The following is a 27,998-nucleotide window of genomic DNA, read 5'->3' as shown; positions in this document are numbered from 1 at the left end:
GCCTGGTGTTGTTATAATCCATTCAAAAGTTTGCAACATAATCTTAAAACATACACTTTAGGAGGTACATTAAAAACGTAGATGAACGATTATATCAGATAGTGCGTAATACAATTATGTTGTGAGTATAGGATAATAAAAGAAATCTTAATCAAAAAACGAATGGTAAAATTACATGTCAAACAATAGAAGATCTACTTTATATTTTATCACTTCTCTTAAGAAAAAAATGAGCAAAAGAAGTACACTAATGGTTAAGAAATTTTCTATACTCCGTAATTGTGTCATTGTCTAAAAGCCGAGAAGACGGGAGTTTATTAATAAAATAATACTATTAGGAAATTGGAATCAATATCAAAATTTATGATAATGTTTTACCAAAAATTTAAAAACAAAGAACAAAAGTGTCAACGTTGTTGCCGTTATAGTGAAATACCCAATTTGCCCCTACTTTGTGGTACCAAGAAAGTGAGAAAACCATCACGTGGCGGGATAAAGGTGGGGTATATAAGGTGTAACGCTGTTTAAAGTGGTCTATTTACACTTTAGTTAGTTTTTACTGTTTTAACCGTCTGATTAAATTTTTAACCCATATGATTGGTGTAGTGGGTCCAGGTTCACTGAGTTTAACATGGGTGCGTTTGCAGAGAAAAATATCTTGAAAACTTCCATGAATATAGTGATGTGGTGGAGTATGGAAGAAGGAGGACTCGTGTATGGAAGAATGTGAGAGGTGTGAGTTAATAAATGTTGTTTCTTGCATGTTATATTTGTTACCGTTACACAGTGGTTGAGGGGTAATTTCGACTTTTCACTTCTTAGAAGGTTTACTAAGGGCCTGTTCACATTTACTTAATTTCAGTTCAGTTCAGTTCAGCTCCAATCAGTTCAATTCAGTTCCAATCAGTTCAGTTCAGCTCTTAATTTTCCTCTCACATAAAATATTCATTTCAGCTCAATTCAGTTCAGTTCAATTCCAATCAGTTCAGTTCAGCTCCAATCAGTTCAGTTCAGTTCAGTTCAGCTCAATTCAGTAAATATGAACAGGCCCTAATTTAGAAGGTTTTTTAAGTTTTGGTGTTGCCAAAATCAAAAGCATTCTTCTCATAGGAAGGATAGAACTATACAAAATCAATGGAGTATGAAACAAGAAAAACAATATTGACAAAACTAAAAATGTTAGATTAATGTTTATCTTTCCAATAATTTTGTATATTAGATTGTAGGCGATAAGGATATTTGCTGATACATGGAGTTAATTAAACTTGTTAACAATATTGGAATAGGTTTATAGTCTTAAACATGTCATCAACAAGCTAAATATTTAGACAATATTTCAAGTTAGCGACTTTACGATGAAATGATTTTAGTTTAACCGAACGATTAATATATGTAATAAGGTTGTATATATATGGTTGGTGTATATAAACATACATTTAGATGTAGCCAAACAACAATGGTGTTATAGATTGAACTATTGACATATGCAATAAGGTTGTCATGGTTCTTAGGTTGGTGTATGGTATGTAAACATTCATGCACCAACTCAATAATGGTGTTATGGATATAGATTAGGTGCATCTTCTTTTTCAAACCAAAAATCATTTTATGCTAACAAATTTTAATTATTGATAGGCTAATCACTTTTCTTCTAAAAATAATGCATTTGTACTATAGTCCACAATATTTGAAGGCTAATTTGGACGAGGAGTTGCACATGCACTATTACTCTAATTGCTTATATAACTAATATAAAAAGTACTTCAACAAGGTAATGAATAAGAAAGTTGTGACATTATTCCTCGACATTTTAATTAGATTTAACTAAGTGAAAAGCAAATTAATTTTAAATTTCAATCAAGTGAAAAGCATACCAAATCATTAAGGTTCATGTGTGTAGGTTGTAACTACTATCGATTCAAGTAAAAAGGCCTAGATCAAAGAAAAAAGGCACCTTTACTAGGAACAAATTATTATTAACTTAGAAAAAAGATGAAGAGAAGCCGTGATCTCAGCATTGATGGATGGGTTACTTCAATTTGAACATTCATAATTTTGATGTTGAGATTTTTATTGTATCGGTAGTTCGGTAGTACTATGCCCAAAGCTTTCAACACATCCACACATTTATCCATGTATTAATGAAGTAGCAATATATAGGACCGAGTAATCAAGTAACGATATTGAGGACAGACTAATACAATTGGTACGTGTAGCTAATGATAAGGATTGAACCGATTGATGTATGACTAATCTGACCATAATGTCTTAATTAAGATCAATAATAAGTCCAAACTTTGGGTGGTATTTCTCAATCTTATATCTCCCCTTGTTTTAAAAGGATCTGACTTCTAAGGGATGTAATTTAAAATTTATGTGATCACATCCAATTGAGTCATTTATCTTTCTCTCTCACTTTCAAAGTTCCAATTGAATTGAGTTGCAAGGAAAAGCTAGAATGTAAGAACTATGTAGAGTCAAGTGACTCAAGTCTAATTAAATTATTATGTTATATATATCCTATATAAAGCAGCTCCCAAAAACTTTAAACCAAAACAAAAAATCTTAACAAAATCTAATCAAAGTACCAAAGAAATAAAAAATAAAATAAAAATAGAAAAATAAAAAATATTAATAAAAAAAATAATAATTAAAAAATAAAAAAAAACAAAAAAATAAAAATAAAACTGACGTTTGTACTCTTGATAAAGATGAGATCCAACAAAATGATATAAAAAAAAAGCAAGTCTTCCTAATCTTGCCCCAATTCTTAAGGGGAAATAATCAAATTTTCCTATTTTATAAAACCTTAAAGTGAGAATTAAGATGAAAGTGAGAGATCAACAAGTCAACAACTCCACCGGCTTAACTATGAGTGCTTACCGTTTAATCTTTGTATTAAACTTGACCATCATATAGTATTTTATAATTAATTTATTGTTTTTTTAAGCAAAGGTCAAAGTTTGTAGCAATTAAAAATATTACGGAAATTAATTGATGCATAAACATTTTTCAATTAATGGATAGAGTAGTGGAGATGGACTAAAATTATGTAATCAACTTTTGAGATGTCTAACTTGTTGATTATGATAGGGGTTTGTTTTATGAGTTATAGTTACCAAGCAAGAGTTTGTTCACTTAAATAGGTTTCTTATCTTGCATATATTAGATCACCAAAAAAATCGTAACTTTTAACGAGGAAAATATTCAATCATTCCATACTCAAACTTCTTATCCATGCCTAAGAAAGCTTAATTCACATGTTTAATGAGGTCAATTGGTCATTGTATATATCTTCAACAATGCAAAAAGCGGCTTCAGATTTGTGTTGTTAGGTTTAATGAAAATACATTATTATTTTGAAAATTTATTATTTTTCTTATAAAAATGATAATTTCATAAAATCAATTCTAATTCTTAAATTTGAGATCGAGATTAGAACAATGAAATGATACTTAGTAAGAGACAGATGTTAGATCATGATAAGTAAAAAGACTATACCTTTGCTTATAAATCAAGTAGATTAACCACTAATTACTTTCCATAATCCTTTTGCTACACACAAAAGTGTACTTTGTGGTCACTTGCATCCTTATTAGTGGTAACTTACCAACTATTTCTGATAGTTATTGGAGAAAGATAATATAGTTGTAAACTTGTAATAATTAGGTTTACCCACCACACTTAATTAGATGTTAATAATTTAATTTCTAAATATTAAGTGATTTATCCTCATAATTAAAAGCTTAGCTTGCATCTTAGTATTAGTCCAATTTACTAATTACTACGGAGTACTTACTAGTGCTCGTTGTCTTTTAGCTCCATTGTATACAGACATTTGGTATGTATAGTAACAACAATCGTCCGACCAAAGGAGAAACATTAGCTCTGATCATATATAATAATAATCTAATTTGGCTAACATCATATTCTAATCTGTCAATATAAGTGGTCAATTACACTGATTTCAAAGTTAACTATAAACTACTATGAAGTATGTAGGAAGGGTCGTTATTACTCGTTTAATTTAAATCAATAAATCCATTCTAGTAGTGCGTGTTCTTCTGAATTGGTTCTATCATCTATGACTTATTTATATCATTTTGTGGTTTGTCTCATAATGTTTGATTATATATGCATGAATATTGGGAAAAAAAAATTAACAAAAATACACAAATTAACGTAGTTGACTAATGAACATAATGATGTGTAAGTAAAATATTACAAAGTTGCAATGGGCCTGGGCCACACCCGTCACAACTTTAATTATAAGTGACTTGGGTGAGATACTTCGACAACTTCGTACATACTATATACTTGTAATAAAATATGAGGAGTTTATACACTCCCAAGGATACAGACTCAGCCCCAGGCTGTTCATAAGGGGCAAATAATTAAGACGTGTTCTAACAAATGTCTGCTTTCATTCGTGTTTAAATTGTTTGCTTGTTGTAAATTAGCTTCGGTGCTTTTTTTTTGTGTGAAAGGAAGCTTTGGTGCTTTACTGAAGGAGTTATATATGTAGTAACTTTCATTGGAGACAATTGTACAAACTGTTTATAGATGTTTAAGTAGAACTTTTTGTGATCCGTATGTACAAAGAGAGCCTTAGGGCCTGTTCATATTTACTAAACTGAGCTGAACTGAACTGAACTGATTGGAGCTGAACTGAACTGAACTCAACTGATTGGAACTGAACTGAATTGAATTGAGCTGAAATGAATATTTTATGTGAGAGGGAAATTAAGAGCTGAACTGAACTGATTGGAACTGAACTGAACTGAACTGATTGGAGCTGAACTAAACTGAACTGAACTGAAATTAAGCAAATACGAACAGACCCTTAGTATGTAATTGTTTCTAAACCATTGCTCTTCTTTTGAATGTTTTGTAACCTAATCCGAAAAGCAACATGCTCCAAAAGGCGCAAAATAATTAGCTTAGAAGAGGTTTTTTTTAGTACGGCAAGGGTTACTTGTAAGGTGTTACTTGTATTCAGGGGTTACTTGTATTCAGGGGTTACTTGTAGGGTGTTACCTGTATTATGGGGTTACTTGTAGGTGCTATTTGTATTCTGAGTAACCCCTACAAGCAACCTCATACCAAACCAGTAACACCTATACAAGTAACCCCAAAATACAAGTAACACTTAAAAGTAACCCCTGACAAAACCAATAATACCCTACAAGTAACCCCAGCCGCACCATGTGGCCAGCCGGGTATAAAAATTTGTGTTAACCTAATTAAGTTTTTGAATGTTATATCCAAAAAACTAAAATCAAGCATCAAATACAATCCATATACTACGTATTATCCACCCCCTTTTTTTAATCTCAATTTTCACACAAGATTACGAGGATATTTCTGTGTATGTCTAATAACTTTCCGATAATTTCAGAAAGATTCAAATCACATATTAGTATAATAAAAAGAAAGGTGGTTTCAAAAAAAACTAAAAATAAAAAAGGTGAAAGAGCCTCAATCATGTTCACGAGTTCACGAATCACGACTTCATGAGGCTTCTTCGACGACCAGAGGTCATCACTCAATGGGCCATTCAGTACAAAACAAATTAGTTTTTAAAGTAGACTTTGACCCATGGTGCTCGGCCCATTTTGGCAACATCTAATCATTACTCTGCACTTGTTTAATTGTTTTTGTTTTTAATGTGAAATTTTATAGAAATGTTAGGGTTTGTTTGGCATCGTTGTGTTATTTTGTTTTTTGGTTTTTTGTTTTTTAAAAGTATATTACATATGTCACATAGTGGATCAAAAAATATTTAGACTTACTAAAATCATGATAATTTTGAAAACTGATAACAAAAAAGTGAAAACATCTTTTTCTTGTTTCCTATTTTTGGTTCCTATTTTTGGTTTTAAGTTTTAAAAAAAACAGGAAACTGAAAACCAAAAATGATGCCAAACAAGCCCTTACTTATTGGATTTGTTGTTAATATAATACTTCATCCATTCTTATTTAAATACATATTTTAATTTTTTTTATAAATATTTCATTGATTAACATTTATGATTTATAGATAAATACTTCTTCTGTTTTATTATACTTGCAATACACCTTTTTATCACGTTTATCGATGAGGTGATTTAAAATTAGGTAAACGAATGAATTAATCTATGAAACTTAAACCTAGCAACTTATCCCTTTCTTCTTATAAGTGTTGTAATTTTGTAAATTAATTTATCTATTTACCTAGTTAATGTCTTCCTTAGCATGCGTGCGAATTGGGTGTGTTGCAACTAAATAAAAATAGAGGAAGTGTATATATATATAAAAAATTATGAGGGATCTTGTTATATTTGTTTCAATGTGTACTTCTTACTAGTTTATAGGTAATGGGTTAGTTCATATGCAATGATTTAGGTAGTGATTGGTAAAGAAAATAATTTCTGGCTAAAAGTTCAAGTTCCTAGCTTTTGAAGGATTTAAGTAGATATCGATATATATTCTACATAATTAGGGAAAGTTAAATCTATTTTCATAGTACCTAAAAGGCACTTTAATTTACCAAACAATCATACTTTAATTATCTATCTACATAGCTAACATTTAGTTCATCATCAATAGCTACTCCAATATCATTCCATTAGTGACCAATGACCACAACTACATTTTGATGAACAAAACTAAACTTCTTATTAGTTTATGGCCACAAATTAAAATATTCAAAAAAGCATAACATATCTAAGAATGGATATTAAGCATTTTTTAAAACATCTAATAATGTAAAGCTAAAAGCATCTAATAATGGCTAATAGGAGTAGATTAAAATAAAGATAAACCCCTAATATTTTCTTTAAGTAGAATGATTGACTTTGTTGGCACGAAATGGACAAAAAACAGAGAAGTGAATATGGCCAAATGGGTGGTTCATAAAGAAATTTGTGGGCCATAACAAGTTCATGGAATTAGTGGATGAAATTCAAGAAAAGAGCTTTTACCCAATTTTTATGACTTCTTCGTTTCATAATTTCTTTTTCTTAAACTAGTTTGTGGACATTATTTTTAGTTGCATTAATGGCATATAGTGTTTAATCACTCTATTTTCAAGAGACTACTCCATCATTTTCATCTCAAGCTGTAAACCATCATTTTATAACCATGATTGAAATTTACTATTTTATGTGGATGTCAACTGCTTTTGCGAGCTATAAGATTGATTATCGTCTACATCATTATATTAACCACGACAATATTCTTTATGAAACGCAAAAAAAAATTTGAACTATAATCAAACAAGAATTTGTATAGTAATTAGATTAGTTAAAATCCAATAATACACAATTCATTACATCATGCCAAAACAAATCTCATACCGCACACACACTCAAAAGCAGCCAAACACATGTGCATTACTATATCAATATACAGTATACCATTAGAAAATAGAACCAAACTCTTGCTTCGTTTATCATATTATGGAAATTGACAAACAAGTCTAATCAAGTTCGATAAGGTGTTGACATAAGTTGAAAAATCAGGATTAATAAGTTAAGTTTAGAATAATTCAATTGATCTTGTCCAAAAAACAAAAAAAAGTATAATTCAATTGAAGATTTTTTTATTTTTTATTTTTTAAATGATAAATAATTCCGGTGATGGTAACACAAGTATAGTCTAAAAATACTTTAGTATAAAGCATTTGCGATCTTAAAATGTTGATATATGTGATGTCTCACCTTATCTCATAAATTAAATGTAATTAGAGTAATACATTTTTTTTTTCTCTTTTTTGTTTCGACATTGTAATTTGAGTAAGAATTATGTTACATAGGATTACAAAAAAAAAAAAAAAAAGAGAATTATGTTAGATAATCTAATTGCATTTTTTTTTTAGATCAATTGATTTTTACCTCCTTTTGCACTTTTTTTTAACACAAAAGGGAGCTTATCATATTATATCACAAGTCTTCTGATGGACGAATCCAACAGGGCAAAAGCAGACCTGGCAGAACCATGGTCAATTGGCTCCAAAGTAGGATAGTTTATGTTACAACCATCTAAGCACAAAAGCAAATAAACGAAGCAAACAACTAAGCATAAAAGATAGCAGAAACTGGAGGCTGGAATGCGAGTAGAAGCAGGAAAGTCAGGCAGCCATATCAGGTATTTCAGTAGCATAGACATCAAAGCAGTCAGCAGGAGGGTAGGTAAAGGGAACAATTTCCCCAGGCTTGAACTTGTTCCTCCCCATATTAGCTAACCTGTCAGCAACTTCGTTGACAGTTCTCCTAGCATGAAAAATCTGGACTGTCCACTGTCTATCCAAAAGGGAAGCAACATCCCTTATAATATTACCCAAGTCACTATCCTCAAAAGCTTTAGGATCTTTGAGCATCTTGGTTAGAGCTTCAGCATCTGTTTCAAGCTCCAAGAATTTAATTCCTTTACCCCAAGCCTGCAAAAGACCTTCACGAATTGCCATTAATTCAGCAGCAGCAGAAGAAAGGGCATTGAAACGCATTGCATAACCAGAAACCCAAAGCCCTTTCTCACATCTTATCACTCCACCACCACCTGCATTGTCGATACTCATCCAAGATCCATCAGTATTTAGTTTGTGGTACCCCTTATGAGGAGGAGCCCACCTCCTAGTAGCAGCTTGAGCCGAGGAAGAACCAGACTTATCCTGGGATAGTTGCAAACAATAATGGTAATCCACAAAAAATTTGTTAAAAGTGGATTGAATTAGCAACATTTTCTGATCAAAAACAGCCATATTCCTAGCTGACCAAATATGCCAAATTGCTATAGAAAAAATAGTTTTCCAGTTACCAACACACCCAAAGTTAAAAGCCAACCAATCAATGAAATTGGTATTGTAAAATTTTTGAAGGTCAATATTTATGTGAGTAAAGTGTTGGAAAACAAGAGACCAAAAGGCACCAGAATTTGGACAATCCCTGAAAACATGCAAGGCATCTTCCAAATGATGCTCACATCTCATACACATGGGATCAAAAAAACTTATTTTTCTTTGGAGAATGGAACCTACAGGGAGAATATCTCTAACCAAGTTCCAAAGTAACATTTTATACTTGTAGGGGCAATTGATTTTCCACAAATTTTTCCAGGAAAAATTGCAAAGAAAAGTGGAGTTTAGAGTAGAAGGAGGAAGAGTAGATTGATAAGCAGATTTAATGGTAAAGGAACCCGATTTATCAAGAGTCCATTGAAGTCTATCCTTAACAGGAACAAGCTTAGGAAGGGGATAGGCTAGAATCAGAGAACAGATAGATGAAGGAATTATATGTAAGACATCATTCAAGTACCACTCGTTATTCCTTATAATGTTAGAAACACGCCAGTGACCTTTGGAATTAGGAATAGAAATATTAGGAAGGAGATACAAGGGGCAATCACCAATCCAATGGTGGTACCAAAGAGAAGTATCCTCACCATTACCTATATTAATAATTATCCCCTTTTTCAAAATATCCCTCCCTGCCAGAATATCTTTCCAGATTACAGAATTTGAAGGCTTAGACTCATAATCCATAAAATTAGAATATTTTAAATATTTTTTCTTTAGAATTTGCACCCATAACTTATTATCTTGGGTCATAATTTTCCAACCTAATTTAGCCATAAAAGTAAGGTTCCATCGAGTTAAATCCCGAATACCCAAACCCCCTTTAGCCATAGGGTCGCAAACAACCTTCCAATTCGTTCTAGGAATAAATCTAGACCTATTAACTCTGTTCCAAAGGAATTGTTTACATTTCCTTTGAAGGTCACAAGTGACAGATTTAGGCAAAATGTTGGTTTGCATAGCATAAACCGGATAAGAATTAAGAACAGACTTTATCATAGTGGATCTCCCGGCCATGTTTAAAAGTTTAGCTTGCCACCCTTTAATTTTAGAAAAAGTTTTATCTAAAAGAGGAAAAAAGTCATTTAAATTTAATCTTTTATGGGAAATTAAAATCCCCAAATACTTTCCAAAATTAGTGGTATTAGAAATTTGACAAAAATCACAAATAGAACGTCTCACATTATGATTCATCTTTTTAGGAAAAATGGCTGAAGACTTTTGAACATTAATGGAAAGACCAGAGATAGATTTAAATTGATCAAGGACTTCCATCATAACTTTGATATTTTGAGTAGTAGCTTTCCCAAATAAGAAAACATCGTCAGCATAAAAAAGATGAGAGATAGTAATATCTTTGGCAATTTTCAAAGGTTTCCAATCACCCTTATTGACCCTATCTTGAATCATGCAAGAAAGACGATCAAGACAAAGGACAAAAATATAAGGGGATAGAGGATCACCTTGCCGAATACCACGGGAGGGGGTGAAAGACTCGGTAATCTCCCCATTCCAAAGAAGGGAGATACTAGGAGAACAAATGCAACTAGAACAAGATTAACAATATTGCTAGGGAGATTAATGCTTAAAAGGGTATCCTTAATAAAAGTCCATTCAAGGCTATCAAAGGCTTTAGAGAGGTCAATTTCTAAAGCCTTTGATAGCCCAATTGCCACAATCATTTGTTTAGTGTTTAGCTTGACAAATATTAACCCAATTGCCACAATCATTTGTTTAGCCATTAATGAAATTTAATTTGCCATGTATAATAAATTAATAATTAAATACTGTAAAAATTAGATTAAAAAAAAAGGGATATTCTTATTTCATATTTATAGATGTACCCATCAATTGCATCATTCCTTTTCTATTTCCGATCCTCCGAAAAAGAAGCCAAAGGAAAATACAACAAAGAGACAAGACACAGAAACAAATTGAAACTAGAGAGAGAAATTAGAGAGAGATTTTGAATTTTTCTGGAGTAGTCTTTTATTACTACTCCTACCAGTGAGTGGGTTATGAAACATCCAACAATCTGGTACTTTCACCACCTATTTCTTCCAACTCAATTATCTGTTTCTTCTTTTAGATAAGTAATTTCATCATTAATCTATTAATTTTGTTATAACCCTTCTTCTTCAATCTGCAATTTCCATAATATACAACCCAAAGTTTCAATCTTTATTGATTTTTTGAATTGCCCATTATCAAATCCATGGAAATTCCATCCAAAAATACGATTTTGTAATACTTGAAGCTTAGAATTTGGAGTAAGAAAAGAGGGAAAAATGAGGACTTTGTGTGATGTTTGTGAAGGTGCTGCTGCAATCTTCTTTTGTGCTGCTGATGAGGCTGCTCTTTGCCGTGCTTGTGATGAGAAGGTACTTTCTTTTTTCTGGGTTCTTTTGTTTTTTGGTATTTTTTTATTAGTATGTAATAATTTGATTGTTGTTGATTTAATGATTTTTGATGGGGTTTTGATTAATTGCGAATTTTATTGCTTTCCAATTTCAATGTATTCATTAGATTTAGTGATTTAGCTTAATTGGTAATTTTTTTGGGTTTGTGTTCAAAATCTAGTATTCAAATTAGGTAAGTGGAAGAATCAAAATTATCCAAAGTGAAGTTCTTTTTTTTTTTTTTTTTTTTTTTTTTTGAGTGGATGTAGAGAGAGCAACTAACACGCTAATGATGTAGACGAGATTAGATCTTAGGCCACGGAACCACGTAAGCTAAACTAGTTGACATCCATATTTATACAAGTTAATGGGTGCTTTATTTGTGGTTGGAAATTCTAGTGGTTCTAGAAAGTTTTTGATATGATTACCTAATGGGTTGTTTGGGGAGAATTTGTGATGAGCATAAGTATAACTAGGACTTAGTAGTAATGTGAAATTTTCAGAAAATACTGAAAACGGGCTTGTGCTACCCGGGAGGAAGAAAGTTCGGGCTACATACAATGCTATATTTGGCATTTGAAAACAGTGAGGTTGGTCTGGCTAATCAGTGGCTGTGGTGTTTATAGGAAGTTTGAATTGAATGTGACATGTTGTTGCACATGTTGGGTTTCGAGTCAGCTCGAAGTTGTGTGTCAGGAAAATCTCGAATGTGACTTGTTACAAGATATAGAGGATTCCATTAAACTGTCTCTTTTATGGTAAAAGATGTGGGGTGGAGGCAGGGTGTTTGGTGGGGAATGGGGATAACTTGGTTAAGGTGTTTGGCTATCATTTGTTGTGTTTGCCGTATTTTCTTGTTAAGGACCAGCTGATGGGATCAAATGTCTTCCATCAACTTTGCTTGATGCTCCTGAAAAAAGCTACATTCTCATGCAGAAGCGTATGTTTTGTTATTCAATCTCGTCAGCCTGGAAACATTGTTGCTACCAGGTGTATATTAGGAGCTTGAACCAGTTTAAGCTACACTTTTCCTTCTATTGGCATCTGGAGTTCCATTTGTGTGCATTACCTTTGCTCACCGGATAAGAATATACGATGTTATTTTCAGATTCTATCCTATGGACTTGGGGCCCTATTTCTTTTCTGAAACTTGTCACAAGGATGTTTATTCTGGCTGACTGCTTTAGGTAGTTATCAGTAAATATAAAGTAGGATTGATTTGAAAAGATAAGTCATAAGCGGTGATCTTCCTCGCATCTTTTAACTCAGCCTTATCTTGTCTTTGGTTCCATCTTTTCCTCCAGCTTTTTTTTACTCCCTCCCCCTGTTCTCTTCTCCTTTTCTTTTCTTTCCCTATTGTAGATTTGTATTTTATGGAAGCATTCTGCTTATAGTTTGATTTTTGATTTAACAAACATATGTAGTAACCAGGCGTTGACAAAGATAAAGGAAGAGAATATAGAACTGTTTTTTCCAATTTTGTGTTAGGAGGGGATGCTGAGGTCTCTTGCCGTATAAGAAGTGGGATGGCATTGTCATGCATTCTGATTACCTTTAGTATGAAACCTGCAAATATTTGTAGCTCAAATCATCAACAGATTCCTTGTTATTTAATTCAGATGACTTTGATATGTGAAAGTAAATCTACTGATGACTGATCTCAGTGGATATAGCATAAAATCTAGTGTTATCACAACTACACTATAACAAATAAATAAATACACAGAGTAATATCTACTACTTCCTCCGTTTCTTTATAGTTGCAACACACATTTTATCACGATATTTAAGAAAATGGGGTTAAAACTTAAAAGGTTATTAGGAGTATAATCAAGTGGGCCATGTGCTTTAATTAAAGGTAATAGTACAATTTTCACTATAAAAACCTTCCTTATATGGTGTGTTGCAACTATTGTGACATTTCCATTTTAGGAAAGTGTTGCAACTATAAAGAAACGGAGGAAGTATAATTTAGCAAAACAATATTGATCTAGGTGCCTTTTTTCTTAATTCTGAGTAATTATAGTCTTAGTTTATTCTTCTAGGACTCTAGTATTTGAATTATGCTTTGGGATTGGAATTGGCCTTTTTAATCCTTCTAATAATCCGTGATTTCTCTAAAAATTTCTTTTGTAATCAGAGGTCATAGGTAGTACTATTACTGATCTTATCGATTTCTATATATCTATATGGACTGATTTAAGCGTGCTCATAGGGTGCTTGATAAATAAATTGGTTACTAGTGGAAGATAATAATAAGGATGAATAAACAGCAGTTCAGGGGAGAAAGGAGGAAAAAGCACAGTGTGCATGATACACACAAAAGAAAATTTGAGAAAGTTGAAGTAAATGGCAAGAACCTTGACTATTTGGCCAGTGTCTTTTTAAATAGAATAGGTCTAAATCAGGTGTTTTTTTCCCAGTTTTTTTTCCTTTTTAAGTTGTTGTCTCACAAAATTCATGTTTTAATGGTATTTTCTTACAATCTACTTTTTACCAATCACCTAATACAGCGAAATTCTGTTGAGAAGACTAATTTTAGTTTTACTTAAAGTACTTAGCCGAAAAACCTTTATTATAGCTTGTTGTTTTGAATACAGAGTATCTCTCTTTAGAGTCTAGACTAGAGTGTGTTGAAATGTACAGTTGAGACTTGAGAGCTTTGAGCTTTTTATTATAAATTTTATTGGACCAATACTTGATGTATAAAAGATTTCCATTTTTATGAATATAATGTTAATGAATTGGAGTGACAGGTCCATATGTGTAACAAGCTTGCTAGTCGACATATACGTGTTGGACTTGCTGCCCCGAATGCTGTACCGAAATGTGACATTTGTGAAAATGCACCTGGTGGGTAGCTTTCTGCATCTGAGTGGTGTTTTTGTTCTCCTAGTGTAGAGTTGATTAATTAGCCCATGTATGCAGCTTTCTTTTATTGCGAGATTGATGGGAGTTCGCTTTGCCTGCAATGCGACATGGTTGTTCATGTTGGCGGTAAAAGAACTCACAGACGTTATCTTTTATTGAGGCAGAGAGCAGAGGTCTGTGTCTCAGTGCTGATTACTGATTAGTATTGGTCTGCTTGTTGCATTTTCTCTTTTCTAAGGGATTTTGTTCATTTCTTTTCTGAGGGATGTTGTTAATTTACTTCAATTCCATCACTGATGGGTATTTGCATGTAGTTTCCAGGGGATAAATATGTGAATGTTGAAGACATGAGCTCACAAGGTGATCAAATGGAAGTTAGGAGGGAACCTAATCAATCATCGGACGCAATTGTGACGGAGAAGGAGCAAAACCATGTAGTTCATGTAGATGGTAATGGTGTTCCTGATGCACAAATGGATAACAAAATGATTGATCTAAATGCCAGACCCCAAAGAACTTCTGGGCAGTCTCCTAACAGTAACCAGGTGCATGTCACGACTTGTTTATAATATTTTTGCCATTCTTAAATAATATAATATGTTCCTGATAACTGGTATTTCTCTGTCTGATTAAGGCCCAGGGAATGGACTATGTTCCTGGAACTACTAATGGTGATTCTGCAAGTGTTGTTCCTGTTAGATCTTTTAAAAGTGAGCCGGAAAAATGAACCAGGTTATTACTACTTATAACTGTAATTTGCTAACTAAACATTATGGTGTTTCTTTAATGTCGTGTTTTCAGTGGTGATCTTGGAAAATGTCACTTTTTGAAATAATGGTTTGTGAGCTCCAGTTGTGGCAAATTGTTGGAATTTAGAACCTTGGCTGCTCTCTCTCTCTTTTTTTTTGGATATATATATATATATATATATATATATATATATATATATATATATATATATATTTCTTTTTTTTTTTTTTTTTTTTGGGGGGGGGGGGGGGGGGCGGGGTGGGTGGGGGTGGGGGCAGGAGTGGAATTTGAACTTGCGACCTATTGTATACTGGCCCTCAAGGCCTCAACCTTAACCACTAGGCTAAGACCTGATTGTCTTAGCAGCTGTTAGGTTGAACATTTCTTAGGAAGATGAATGAAGTTCCATTTACTAGGAAGTGCTATAAGTTGCTTGGTTGGTCATGCAAAGTTCCACCTACTTGGGGGGCCCTAGGTCACTTCCTAAGTTTTTGCCAGCCAAACAAACTTTTCATTCTTCCACTTCTTAGGAGCTTCTACTTCCCATGTCAACCAAGCAAGCACCTTTCCATTTTCATGTATGAACCTTTTGCCTGATTCTTTCCTTCCCCCAAAGCAGATAAATAGAACGTATAGTATGTTTCAATATTTTTATAATTAATATGGGTGGCGGGAGTTTTATTTTGATTTATCTGCTATAGTTTGGAGTCTTACAACTGGTAGCTTACTTTTCAGTATGCCGCATTTTTCCTGTAATTTATCTAAGCAATGCCTGATAGTTTATCTTCCTTTTGAGATTGCATGCCGAGGCTAAGAATAATCTGATTGCTTATCTTCAATTTCAGATTGCAAAGTCCAGATATGCATACTGAAGGCCCCATAATCCTGATCATACCTTGGGACTTGAAGTTTATTCTTGCATGTAAAAAGCCAAAGTCATAGGCTTTAAAAAACATTCATATGAAGTCCCTTATCTTGGCATGCCCCTAAGGACAAACTCCATTACTTAATTGGGTGTCCTTGTAAGTAGAATGGATTCACTGTGGCCATTGTTACCATCGCGGAAGTAAGTATTTACGGATAAATGATGTTGCACAGGCTGAAACTCCATATATGTGTACAGGTGTGAATTATTCCACGCCGGTGAAGATGAGAGAAAGTAACCACTTTATAAGCTGTTAGACTTGTTCCCTTCATTGATTTCTGGGATAAAACCTTGATTAGGCTTATAAGTGGTTTTATTTTCCTCTTTCTTCATAGACATGGCTCAGCCCCGATTCAAATTTTCTCATAATTTAACATTGTACCAGTGTCTAGGTTCAAGAAAGAAAATTTTCAGCACTGAGTTTTTCATCTACGAGTAGTATACAGTGTTCGAAGCATCTGCTATAAAATGATAAAGTATTCAAGTCTTTGTAGCAAAATTTGCTTAGCAATCATTACTCATTAGTATGATAAGGGTTGGCCATGGCACTCACAGTTTTCACCAGCTCCTCCTTTCCATTTCATTTAGTTTTTTCTCGAGTTATGGTATGAACTATGAAGTATGAACCCATGATTCTTGAAACCTATGAACACTTGGAGGATGTTTTAGCCTTTGAACACTTGAAGATGTTTTAGCCTTTGAACACGTATTTGGAACGTTAACTGCTAGTCTGGTACATGATCTCTTGAAGCAGACCAATTAAGTTAGAGAGAAAAAATTTGCTGGAAGAGATGTACAAGAAACTACTCACAAAATCAACTGTGTTACAGAACTTACAGTGTTAGAACGTGTACGATGTACCCTCTTAAGTCCAAGCGTATGATCTACAATAAAAACATGGCTACCTTAAATATACATGGCCTCGCATTAGGCCTGCAGTTGGACCACACAAGTTAGCCACCACAACTCATAGCTAGATCTGGCCTGCTTGCTCTCATAGTGCTGCCGCAGAAGATTCCTATCTCAATTGACAAGAGGAGATCAGGAGACTAGCTTGTGCGCTTGTCTTTAGCATAGTATCTCTGATATCGTATCTTTATCCCATTTTCTTATCCCCATACTCTCATTCCTACATAACACGTCCTGTGTATGTCATAGTTATGCCACATTCCATATGCGATCTCATGCATGCTGAATCCAATCAATGTGGCAAAATTACGATGTACAAATAAAAATTGTGACACAAAATCAATGTTAAAATTTTTATAATTTCTCCTAATCTTAACATTTTTGTAAAGCAAGGATAATATATTCCAACTTTTCTTCAAAAAAAAAAAAAATAAAAAATAAAAAATAAAAAATTAAAAAATTAAAATTTTCACTCTGTTATGAAACCTTCACTTTCAGACTACTGACCTGTATGACCACATTTGAATCTGAACCTTTAGTTGATAAAATTCTGTGTTGGAATTTAGCATCTAAGAAAAATCTTAGATCCTTGCTAATTCAAATTAGCATATGATCGAATAAGACAGATTGTACCCTTTTAAAGCTTTTCATTATTTGATCATACTTATACATAGAATTGAAGGATAACATTTATATAGCCGCATTGATCGATCGAGCAGAGAGGCATGTCTGCCGGATAGGTAGAGCGATGGGTTGTTTTGCAGGGTTTATGGAGGTGATAAGGCTTAGGACACCCAAAGGTCGTTACCTAAGAGCTGATGAAGACCGTGTATCGGTTGCCCTTAGTAAGCATTTTGGACGGAAAATGCTGTCTCAAGAGCATGTATGAAAAGGTGCTGGCTGTTGGAAATTGTTTGTTCATTATTCAAGAGTCATGTCCTGAGTCAGATGGTGCCGGTGATTGGTTACTCCAAAATATGAATATTGATGATAAAGAGTTTCAGGCGAATCTCAAACATGTCAATGACAGTAGGTATCTAGAGACTACTGATAATGGAGTCTGCTTAGGCTCTACTGATAGGGGTTATGTTCGTTCTAAATTATGGACTGTAGAGGTTGTTAAGAGTAACAACAATAGCGAGCAGAAGACGAACCACCAGCAGCACTTGCTGCAGCGTACAATCCCTGAAGGGGATTTGCTTGTGGAGCAGTGGCTGCAGGAGCAGAAGCAGAAGCAGCAGCAGCAGCTGCAGCAAAAGTGGAAGCAGGATCAGCAGCGGCAGCAGCAGCAGCAATACTTCGTTGCAGGTCCTCCGATGTGTGGCTATGACAAACTTGCAACTCCTCGATTGATGCCTTACACTTCAGCTTGTATATCGCAGTCTAATTGGCCTGTACAACAGCTTGATCATGCAGAGCAGCTAATGAAATGTGAACAAGAATTGCAGAAATCGAATTGCAACTCCTCGAATTCTGCCAATTCTTCCAATAATAGTAACAGTATAATTTATCGTTATGAACGTGCTGCTGTGGCAGCAATGAATGGTGATGAAGAATCAGAGGAGGAGTAGTCTACTGGGTGCTGTTTCTAGTATCTTGGTTTGCTTTGCTTTGTTAAAAAACTTGTTTTTCTTGCTTTTCGAAGGGGCTTAATCTGTGTTGTTAGGGCCATTAATTTTCATCCTAGCAAATGGTCTTGTATTACTGCTTTAAGCTATTTGCCTGCCTCTCATTTTGTTATACGGAATGAGGTGGGCTGTTTTCTTTGTAAAACTTTAATTAATTAATATATGTTTCTAGTTATGTGTTAAAAAAAAAGTTATGACTAATGAGGGTTAAGAATCTGAACCTAATTGATAAAGTTCTGTGTTGGAATTTAATTAGCATCTAAGAAAAATCCTAGATGCTTTCGAATCCAAATTACTATAGATCGAATGAGACAGGTTATACCCTTTTTAAGCTTTCATTATTTGAGCTCAAGAAAATGAATTTTTGATTTAGCATAATAGCATCCATACAGCCATACATAGTACAAGTATGGACTGTCAATGTCATCTTGTTGAGTCCATTGAGGTGATAAGGGTTAGGACATCCGAAGGTCGTTACATAACAGCTGATGAAGACCGTGTATCGGTTGCGCTTAGTAAGCCAGGTTCAGATGTGTCTGTTCCTAATAATAATGAGTGGAAAACGGTGTGGTTAGAGGACGGAAAATGCCGTCTGGAGAGCATCTATAAAAAGATGCTGGCTGTTGGAGATTGTTTGTTGATTATTCAAGAGTCATGTCCTGTGTACCGTTTAAAAAAAAATAAAAAATGTAGTGTTTCAAATGGTGCTGGTGATTGGTGCCTTCGAATTAAGAGTCTGAGCAGCATCATTACTAAAGAGTTTCAGGCTGCGCTCCAATATGTCAGTGAAAGTAGGTATCTAAAGACTACTGATAATGGAGTCTGCTTAGACTCTACTGGTAATTGGCCGCCTTATATATGGACTGTAGAGGTTGTTAAGAGTAACAACTATAGCGAGCAGAAGACGATTTACGAGCAGCACTGTCGGCAGTGTGCAATCCGTAAAGGTGATCAGTTGATTTTAGAGCAGTGTGAGCGGCAGCGGGAGTGGGAGCAGGAGAGGGAGCGGTATCGGGAGCAGGAGCGGGAGCGGGAGCCGGAGTGGGAGCGGGAACATCAGGAGTGGATGTGGAAGTGGGTTCAGCAGGGGCGGCAGCAATTCGTTGCAGAACCTAAGTCTACGATGCCTGGCTATAACGCTTTAGGTTGTTTAATGCAGTCTAATTGGCCTGTACAACAGCTTGATCATGCAGAGAAGCTACTGAACCGTGAACAAGAATTGAAGAAATCAAATTCTACTAAGAATATTAGTAACACTCCTCCTCCAACAACTAGTAATATTAGTAACAATGGCGGTCATCATCAATTGATCCAACTTACTGGATGGCAGGTTGGGCAGGTGATTGTGAACTACTTCCCCCCTGGGGTTGGTAGTGGTTACTCTAATTATAACTCCGGCCACAACGTTAATGGGTTCGGTACACAGACTAACGGCGATGTGAACGTGCATACTGAAGTCGGTAACACCAGACATGTTTCTGTCAGCTTTTATAGCAGCAGATCTTGATCATTCTCAATAAGTTGCATTGGATGATCTTAGTATGTAACTTATGTTGATACTGTATCTAAAGCTACTATTATGTATCTCAATTTTTGCTATTATGTATCTCTATTAGTTATCAGGCCACAAGATATGCAGATGTCCTGTTTATATGTCACTCAAATTGGCTTATGTTTTCGCTCTAATTTATAAATTTTCCCTAGACTGATAAAATTTTATTTGGACTATTTTGAAGTCCTAGATAGCAAAATGCCTTCTATGTTTCGTTAATAAGCTAAGAAGAAGACGAAAATTCTATGTAATAAACAAAGCTTAATCAGGAAGCTGCAACATGCTATATTCATATTCAGTAGCAATAGTAATTTTTTCAGAAAAACAGACATTTTATCAACTCATAAAATTTATTCATTATATTGCCAATGGTGCTCTGGCTCTAACATTATATTAATGTTCAAATAATCGTGTTTTATGAACTAAAGATAATTTTGTATTTCTATATGAACTATCTTGTTGTATAGTAAGGATGAAATATGTCTCAAGGAGAGTTGTTTCACATACCTTAGATCAGATTCTGCGAGCAAAGAATACTCGAATAATATAAGGTATGCAAGTTTGAGACCACATAAAGGAGTTCAAATTTAAATCTTGTACAAGAAAAAATAAAAAAAAAATCAAAGATGGGAGTGGATGTCTATATCAAAAGAATCTTGCTAGGAGTGTTGTATGGTTATGAGGTCTTGAGGAGGCTGAACAGATAAATTCCGTTGTCCAACCGTCTATTTATGTAGGGAGAATGCTAATGATGTGCTCCTCATTCATAGCACTTCATTGAAGATACCATTCGCCTTTGTACTTTAAAGTTCGGGATATATTCATCACTCAACATTGTCTCCTGGTGTACTATGCACAAACTATATCCAATTGTTAAGCACCACTTAACACATCGTTATGAACAGACTCATTAGTAATTTATCATTGTGATAAATATATAATTTGTAGAGTGTAAGCTACAATAATTCGCGCACTTGTAGACCATGTGTGCAGGTCTTTGCTTACTCCCTGTCAAATCCTTAACAACTTGTTATGCTTTCACCATCGCGTGCTTACACACAATAGGCTTAGTAGAATGTCTATTATACTCTATATAAACGTTGTGTGTGTATGTGTATGAGAGATATATGTATCATGGACAAGTTCTTAAAGTCCATCAAAGTGGTAAGTCTCTTTGAACAAAACTGTAATTGCTATCTAACAGCCTGTGAAGACAAGAAAACGATTACTCTTATTCGTAAACACGAGTGGAGTGACTCTGGAGCACTCCCAAACGGAGCAGAGTGGAGAGTTAAGTGGATAAAAGGGCCAACTGGTGCTTTCACAGGTAAATGCCGCCTTCATAGCATCTACAAAAAAGTCCTGATGGTTCGGCGTGAAGGTGAAGGTCAGCAGGGCTACATAAGGGTATACCAAGACCGCTGGCCTTCCCTAGATCAGGGGACTGAGGTTGAATGGAACCTCAGCTTGAAGCAAGTCAGTTTCGGAGAAGGTCTTGGGATCGAAGCTCAGCTCACAATCGATTACCAGCAAGTTAGATACTTCCTTGCAGGTCCTAACTCTATGATGTGTAGCTATGACAGATTTGCAACTCCTCGATTAGAGCCTCATACTTCAGCCTGTAAATCGCGCTTGCATAACTGGATTTTACATCAGCTTGTTGATGCAGAGCAGCTGCTGAAACATAAGAAAGATCAGAAGAAACCGAATTCTACTAATAATAGTAACAGTCCTGCTCCTCTTCCTCCTACAACTAGTAATACTACTACTAGTACTACTACAGTTGCAGCTAGTAAAGAGGTTGCTGCTGTAAAAACGCCTGTTAGTAACAACGGCGGTCATCATCAGTTGAGCCAACTTACTACATGGCAGGTTGGGCAGATGGTTCTGAACTACTTCACCCCTGGGGTTGGTGGTGGTTACTCTCATTATAACTCCGGCCACAACGTTAATGGGTCCGGTACACAGACTAACGGCGATGTGAACGTGCATACTGCAGTTGGTAACACCAGAGATGTTTCTGTCAGCTTTTATAGCAGCAGATCTTGATCATTCTCAATAAGTTGCATTGGATGATATTAGTATGTAATATAGGTTGATTTTGTATCTAAAGCTACTATTATATGTATGACAATTTTTGCTAGCTTTTCCCTTATTTAAATTGATTAGTTATCAGGCCACAAGATATTCAGATGCTCCTAGACTGATAAAATTTTAAAATTCAGATATAATTGGAACAAACTTGAATATGTATCGTATGTAACAAAGCGAAATTATTAACTCAAGTCACAATTGCAATTGCAAACATGAGAATTGGGATTTCCTGAGAAATGAAATAAGATGAGGAATTCACAGGGAAAAACCCAAAACACAAAACACTTACACCACCAAAGAAGGTTTTTTTACAGCATCGTTATAGGTTAATTAACCTTATAATAGGTAGTAACTCCAGTAAGTAACAGTCGTCTTACACTGATTTAAATTAAAAATATCTACCACTGAACTTTTTTTGGGCTTGTAAGTAATCCGTGTTTTGTGGGGAATTCATATTCAAAGGAAGTAAAATTAAACGTGCTAAGTTTGACAAGCCAACTTTTGATGGGGTTGCAACCGACATTCAAGATTATTACGGAGTAGTGATAAAGTTAAGCTTTTAATTAATTTTGTGAGGATGTAATCAACAAATTTTAAATAGGGTTGTCATTGGGTAACTCATTGGAGCATTTTAAGTACGAGATAATTTTGTTTGCTTATCTTGGTTTGAAAAGCTCACATGAGATTTGAAACATTATATATTTTGTCTCAATTGGCTTTCTAATAATCAAATCATGCATATAGTGACCCATGTATGAAATAACTAACACATGCTAAATTTATGTAAGAAAGTCTTGAGAGATGATTGCCCATGTAGTCCTATCAAATACTGATTGAATGATTTTTTTTTGTTTCTCTGGGGTAAAATTATTGAAAACATGGTCGGATATGATTAGATCGAGTTCATATATCGTTACAAACAATCGCAATTGCTATGATAATTACTTTCAATGAGATTATTTTTTTATTTTGAAACCACTTTTTATTAGTGAATAGTGGGTTGAAACTTGTAAAGGAAGGTTAAAAATTAATTAGAAAAAAGTGAATCTATGTAGTTTATGAAAAGGAGAAATATGTCAGCTAAAATTAAATTGTAAACCCTAGTAAATACATAAGCATAGGAAAGATATCTTTATTTTAATTTACTAACGTGTAAAATCTGCAATAAATGTCAAATTTCAAGTTAGTTCGTACATTATACTATTAAAAAAAATATAGTAACTATTTTGAAATAATTACAAAATTCAAACACAAAAGTTTGCTCAAACAATCTATTTGACAAACCAACTTTCCTGATTGGTGATAATGAAGCTACATACATAGCTAGATGCCTAGATTCTTCAATTCTTGAAGTTTTGTAAGGAAGAAAACAAAATTAGTTAATTGTTTGGGGCCTTTGGGTAGGTCTAGTGAACTTTTTTTTATTTTTTATTTTGAGGATGAAATTTATTAGAGTATTTTTAATTTTTTTATTGCATTGAAAAGCTTGAATATGGGTCTCTCTCTTTCACCTTAAAAATTAATATTAAGTAAAAATAAGTTCAGTTCAGTAAAAATAAGTTCAGTTTAGTAAAAATAATCTCAGTTTAGTAAAAATATGTTCATTTCAGTAAAATTCAATTTTCTTAAAGATTAATTATAATAGAAAATCACTAAAAATAATTTCAATTCAGCAAAAATAATTTCAGTTCAGTAAAATTAGTTTAAGTTCAGTAAAAATAATTTAAGTTCCGCAAATATAATTTTGTTTCACTAAAAATAATTTCAGTTCAGCAAAAATACGGTGAAGAGAATGGGGCCTAATTATTGTTTGTAGATTAAGATAATTGCCTAATTGGAGATCAGAATGAAAGAGTGTTAATAATATGGTGTATTGGTGTAAGAATTAAATTATAATAAGATAGAGTGAGTTTAAATGTATAAATATCGTGGGATGAGAAGAGTAAATTAATTAATGGATATGTGAAATACAAAACAAATTGAAAATATTTTTAAATCTTGAGAAACAGACAAAAATGAAAAATGTTAAAATCATTTTAGAAAATGAGATAACAATTGGCAAATCAAATCATGCATGATTGCATATAGGCATATTAGCATATATAGTGGCCCATGTAAAAATTCTGAGCTAAACAAGACATTCATATATATGCTAAACTTGTGAATCAAAATTTAGCTTATAGTGAGTCCATATATAACAAAGATCTAGAATAATTTGACTTGTTAAGTTCATTAACAGAATAATTCCGATTCCTATTCCATTTGCAAATACTAGCCGGTGAATTGCGACTTGTCAAATTGCGAACATTAATGTTTTCACTCTTCACTCTTATTTCTATATGTGACTTTATATTACATTATTTAATTTCACTTATTATACCGATTTAATTATCAACATTTATCTTATCTGAACCACCTTATTACGAGTAGGACTAATCTTTATCTTATCTAAATTTTTATATTACGGAGTATCTTATTTGTACTTATTAACTCTATGTTATGCTATACATTATCTTGTCTGAATTTATTGATATCTTATCTGAATTTATTGATTGTATTAGACCTGAAAAAGGTAATTCTTATGAATGTATATATTTGGCGATACTACAAGTATAAATATTACGTAGTATTTATGATCAAAGTCAACACGAAGACTAGCAATAATAATATGTGACGCAACCTTAATATTCACATTAATCACGATATATTCTATGGATGAGATTGAGAGATCACAACTTCATACAAGTCATTATCCAAGTCCAATCATGAGTAAAATTCCATCCTATCTCTTATCACAATTCTAGGAACAAAGTGATTGATCATGATAATTTTAAGAATATAATTTTAGGACCAATTTATAATTCACAAGCAAGTTGCAAACCATTAAATTATTGTACTCGTTTAATTATAGTAGTACATACTTTGAATCAGGTACTCTATTATATTTTCCTACCTCTATAAAAGGAGATGATATATGTCCCAAAATATAACACTTCAAAATACAATTAAACAAGATATTTTCACAAACACGTCAAAAAATTACATAGAAAAGTCCTACAAATTTGTTAGCCATGCAATTTCCGGCTTCAGCTCCAACTCAAGGGTATCCACCTTATGGTTATGCCCCGGCACCGTGTTATCCACCGCCATCGAATTGTGGTTACCCTCCTTACTACTCGTGGGGGTATCCGGCCCCTTATAACGCGTTCCCCGGAAGTGTTTTTAACGCCGGGGGTAACACGAATGGGTCCGGTACGCAAGAGAACGGGGACGTGAACGTTGGGAATAGTAAGGAGAAATCCGGAGGTGTTGATATAGGCAAAATTGGTGGAAATCATGGTAATACTAATGGACAACAAGTAGCCGGTGATGTTACTCTTGGCAACATTGGTGGTCGTGCTTAATCTTTAATTTTGTAAATTTGATCGAATAATTTATCTATGTACGAGTATTAGTTTTTCTTTTAAAAAACAAAAAAAAAAAAGCACTATTTTTATTTGTTATGCTTTTAATTGTATCGTTAGTTGCGATAATTTGTAACTCTGAAGATTTGCTACCATTTGTATGATTATGATGTCTTTCACAATTTGTAGTCTTTTGAATGTCAAGTTTAAAATATGTGATGTTCAAGAAATTTGTGTTATTTTGGGGCCTTTTGTCAATTATAATCAGAATTTAGAATGAAGTAGATTGATTAAACAACCAAACTTGAAATATGATATACTTTTACTTTGATCTAATCACGTTCTTAATCATTGCCAAATAGACAATTAGTAGGGTTGAACCAAACATGCATAACGATTTCTTTGAGATTATATGCACAACATCCCCTAGCAAATCACGTGATCGCTTCATGCAATCACGTGCAGTACGTATGTAATAGCTAGCTAGATTCAGAACACCATTCTGGGTAGTCCTAGCGGTGCATGCACCATATAATTTGTGGCCAAAAGACCGTGATCATTCCGGTACACAATCGAATGGAGATGTCAAAGTTGGCAATCGTAACAACTAAACTTAACAATGCACTACAATTAACGTAAAGCTAAGCAAGCCTATGAATCTTATGTACGTCGATCATTTAATTAAACAGGTCGGGTTTAATATTAACATATGTTAACCACTATGTAATGGCTCCAAGGTTAGCAAAACTGTACTTTATGTCTATCCTTTTATGTTTTAAGGTAATCTTTAAACATGTGAACTTTGGATGTTCATATTGTTATTGAATAAAGTGAGCTATATGAAAGTTGATCAATTGATCGAACTTGTGTGTTACATACGGAACAAATGACTCCATTTTACGCGATAAACTTGTTACAAAGAGAAGTATTACCTTAAGAATATGTGCTTTTCTAACATGGTGAGGCCACAAAGAATAACGAATATGGGCAATGGCTAATGTCATTGCAAAATTTTCTATCAAAGTCATGATAACTATTGTTTTCGCGGTCTATTTCTGTTGAATTGAAGAGAGCTAGCTACTCTAAGGAAGTTAGGATATATGCTTTTCAAACATGGTGGGTACAGAATCACTGATTTGGCCACCTTCCATGTTCTACAAAAATACATACTTCTAACATTAACAAAAAGTTACATTCCTTTGCTTTTTACATACAAGAGCTAGATTTTCTGTATACATGCCTTATAATCATGGGATATGTTCAAAGGTTATGTTGATAATGACCCTATACCCATAGGTTATCATCCACTAGCTTAGAGCATCTATCCGGTTTCTTTTCTCGGCCAATCAAAGTTAATCTCCCATCAATATAAACGCGTCTTTAGTTGTGATTGGATATAACACTGCTGATCATGTGGTCTTACTGTAACAGTAAAAACTTGTTTGAAATCATAAAAACTTTAAATTATCCCCGTATCAACCACTTTATTGCGAATCTTATCACCAAATAATTTGCTTAGCTTGAATTTTAAGCAGATGCTTTATGCTTGGACAATTGAACTTGCCTTCTTATATAGAGAAGATTTGTATCTCTTGCTAATATTTTCATATCAGAAAAACAACTTATTACCTCAACATTAGCTTATAATTTCAATTGTAAAAAATGGGCCTCGTTGATGCTATTGATAATGTTGTTCCAATTTCTCCAAACTCTAATGCTAATTGTGCTCCTCCTTCACCAACACAAACTCATCCAAATAATGGTAGTTATCATCAATCCAACAATTATCAATCAAACTCAAACCCGCCTTGTTATTCCAACCCGAGTTATGGATACCCTCCCGCGTATGCCTCTAATGGTACGTATGGATCGTACTACAACACGGGTAACAATGTGAATGGATCAGGCATTCAAAAGAATGGAGATATCAAAATTGGGAACCGAAGCCAAAGAACTGGAGGTGTTAAGATAGGAAGTATTGGTAGCAACATTGGCAACCAAGGTGGACAACAACTTGTTGGTGATGTTAAATTAGCGAACATTGGCTAATTGTTGGACCACAGTAGCTTAATAAGTATTATCTTTGTTGCACTACTAAAAGCTATGCACTTCTCTTATGTTGAATACTTGCACCAGTGGCAGTCTGGCATAGCCACGCCACTAAGGTGCATGGGGTGTCGAGTAACAACTCATATAAAAAAAAATATCTATATTTTTAATCATTTTTGTTTCTCATAAAATTGTTTCTGTTTTAAGTACTTCGTAATTCAAGTCGCTTATTCCAATGACAATAATATAGACACCTACGGAGTACTTGTTTAGCAACTATATAAGCTTGACAGCCATAAAAATAAAATGCGTTTGCCGGGAGTCGAACCCGGGTCTATTGCTTGGAAGGCAATTATCCTAACCGTTGGACTACAAACGCTTGATGTTTAGAAATACGTGTACTTAGTTTATGTTCAGAATTTATTTTACCTTTGTTATTTGGTACTCAAGATTTTAGTGCAATTATATTTTCTTTGTTTATTCTTCCTAATCAACGGGGGTGAAAGTTCGGTTTGCATCTTGGATTATTGCCAAAACTGAATCAATTCAAATTAATTTGATTTTTGGTTTCTCAAACCAAATTT

At 33.9% G+C, this 27,998-nt stretch overlaps 1 protein-coding gene and 1 non-coding gene across 2 annotated transcripts; one reads left to right on the top strand and one right to left on the bottom strand.

The window, feature by feature from the left end:
• The first annotated feature begins 10,722 nt into the window (after positions 1-10,722).
• Positions 10,723-16,210, top strand: LOC145619365 (B-box zinc finger protein 19-like). The gene is made up of 6 exons (XM_081674043.1): positions 10,723-11,214; positions 13,989-14,085; positions 14,161-14,276; positions 14,418-14,648; positions 14,738-14,835; positions 15,699-16,210. The coding sequence occupies exons 1-5, from the start codon at positions 11,122-11,124 to the stop codon at positions 14,828-14,830; spliced, it is 630 nt and encodes a 209-aa protein (XP_081530169.1). The 5' UTR covers positions 10,723-11,121; the 3' UTR covers positions 14,831-14,835; positions 15,699-16,210.
• An 11,511-nt stretch (positions 16,211-27,721) lies between these two features.
• TRNAG-UCC (transfer RNA glycine (anticodon UCC)) lies at positions 27,722-27,793 on the bottom strand. Its single transcript has one exon. It is a non-coding gene; the product is annotated as a tRNA-Gly (tRNA).
• Positions 27,794-27,998: the final 205 nt, after the last annotated feature.

The sequence above is a fragment of the Chenopodium album genome, chromosome 27, assembly GCF_948465745.1.
Source record: "Chenopodium album chromosome 27, dcCheAlbu1.1, whole genome shotgun sequence".
NCBI classification, from domain to species: Eukaryota; Viridiplantae; Streptophyta; class Magnoliopsida; order Caryophyllales; family Amaranthaceae; genus Chenopodium; species Chenopodium album.
This window is presented reverse-complemented; position numbering and strand designations above follow the sequence as displayed.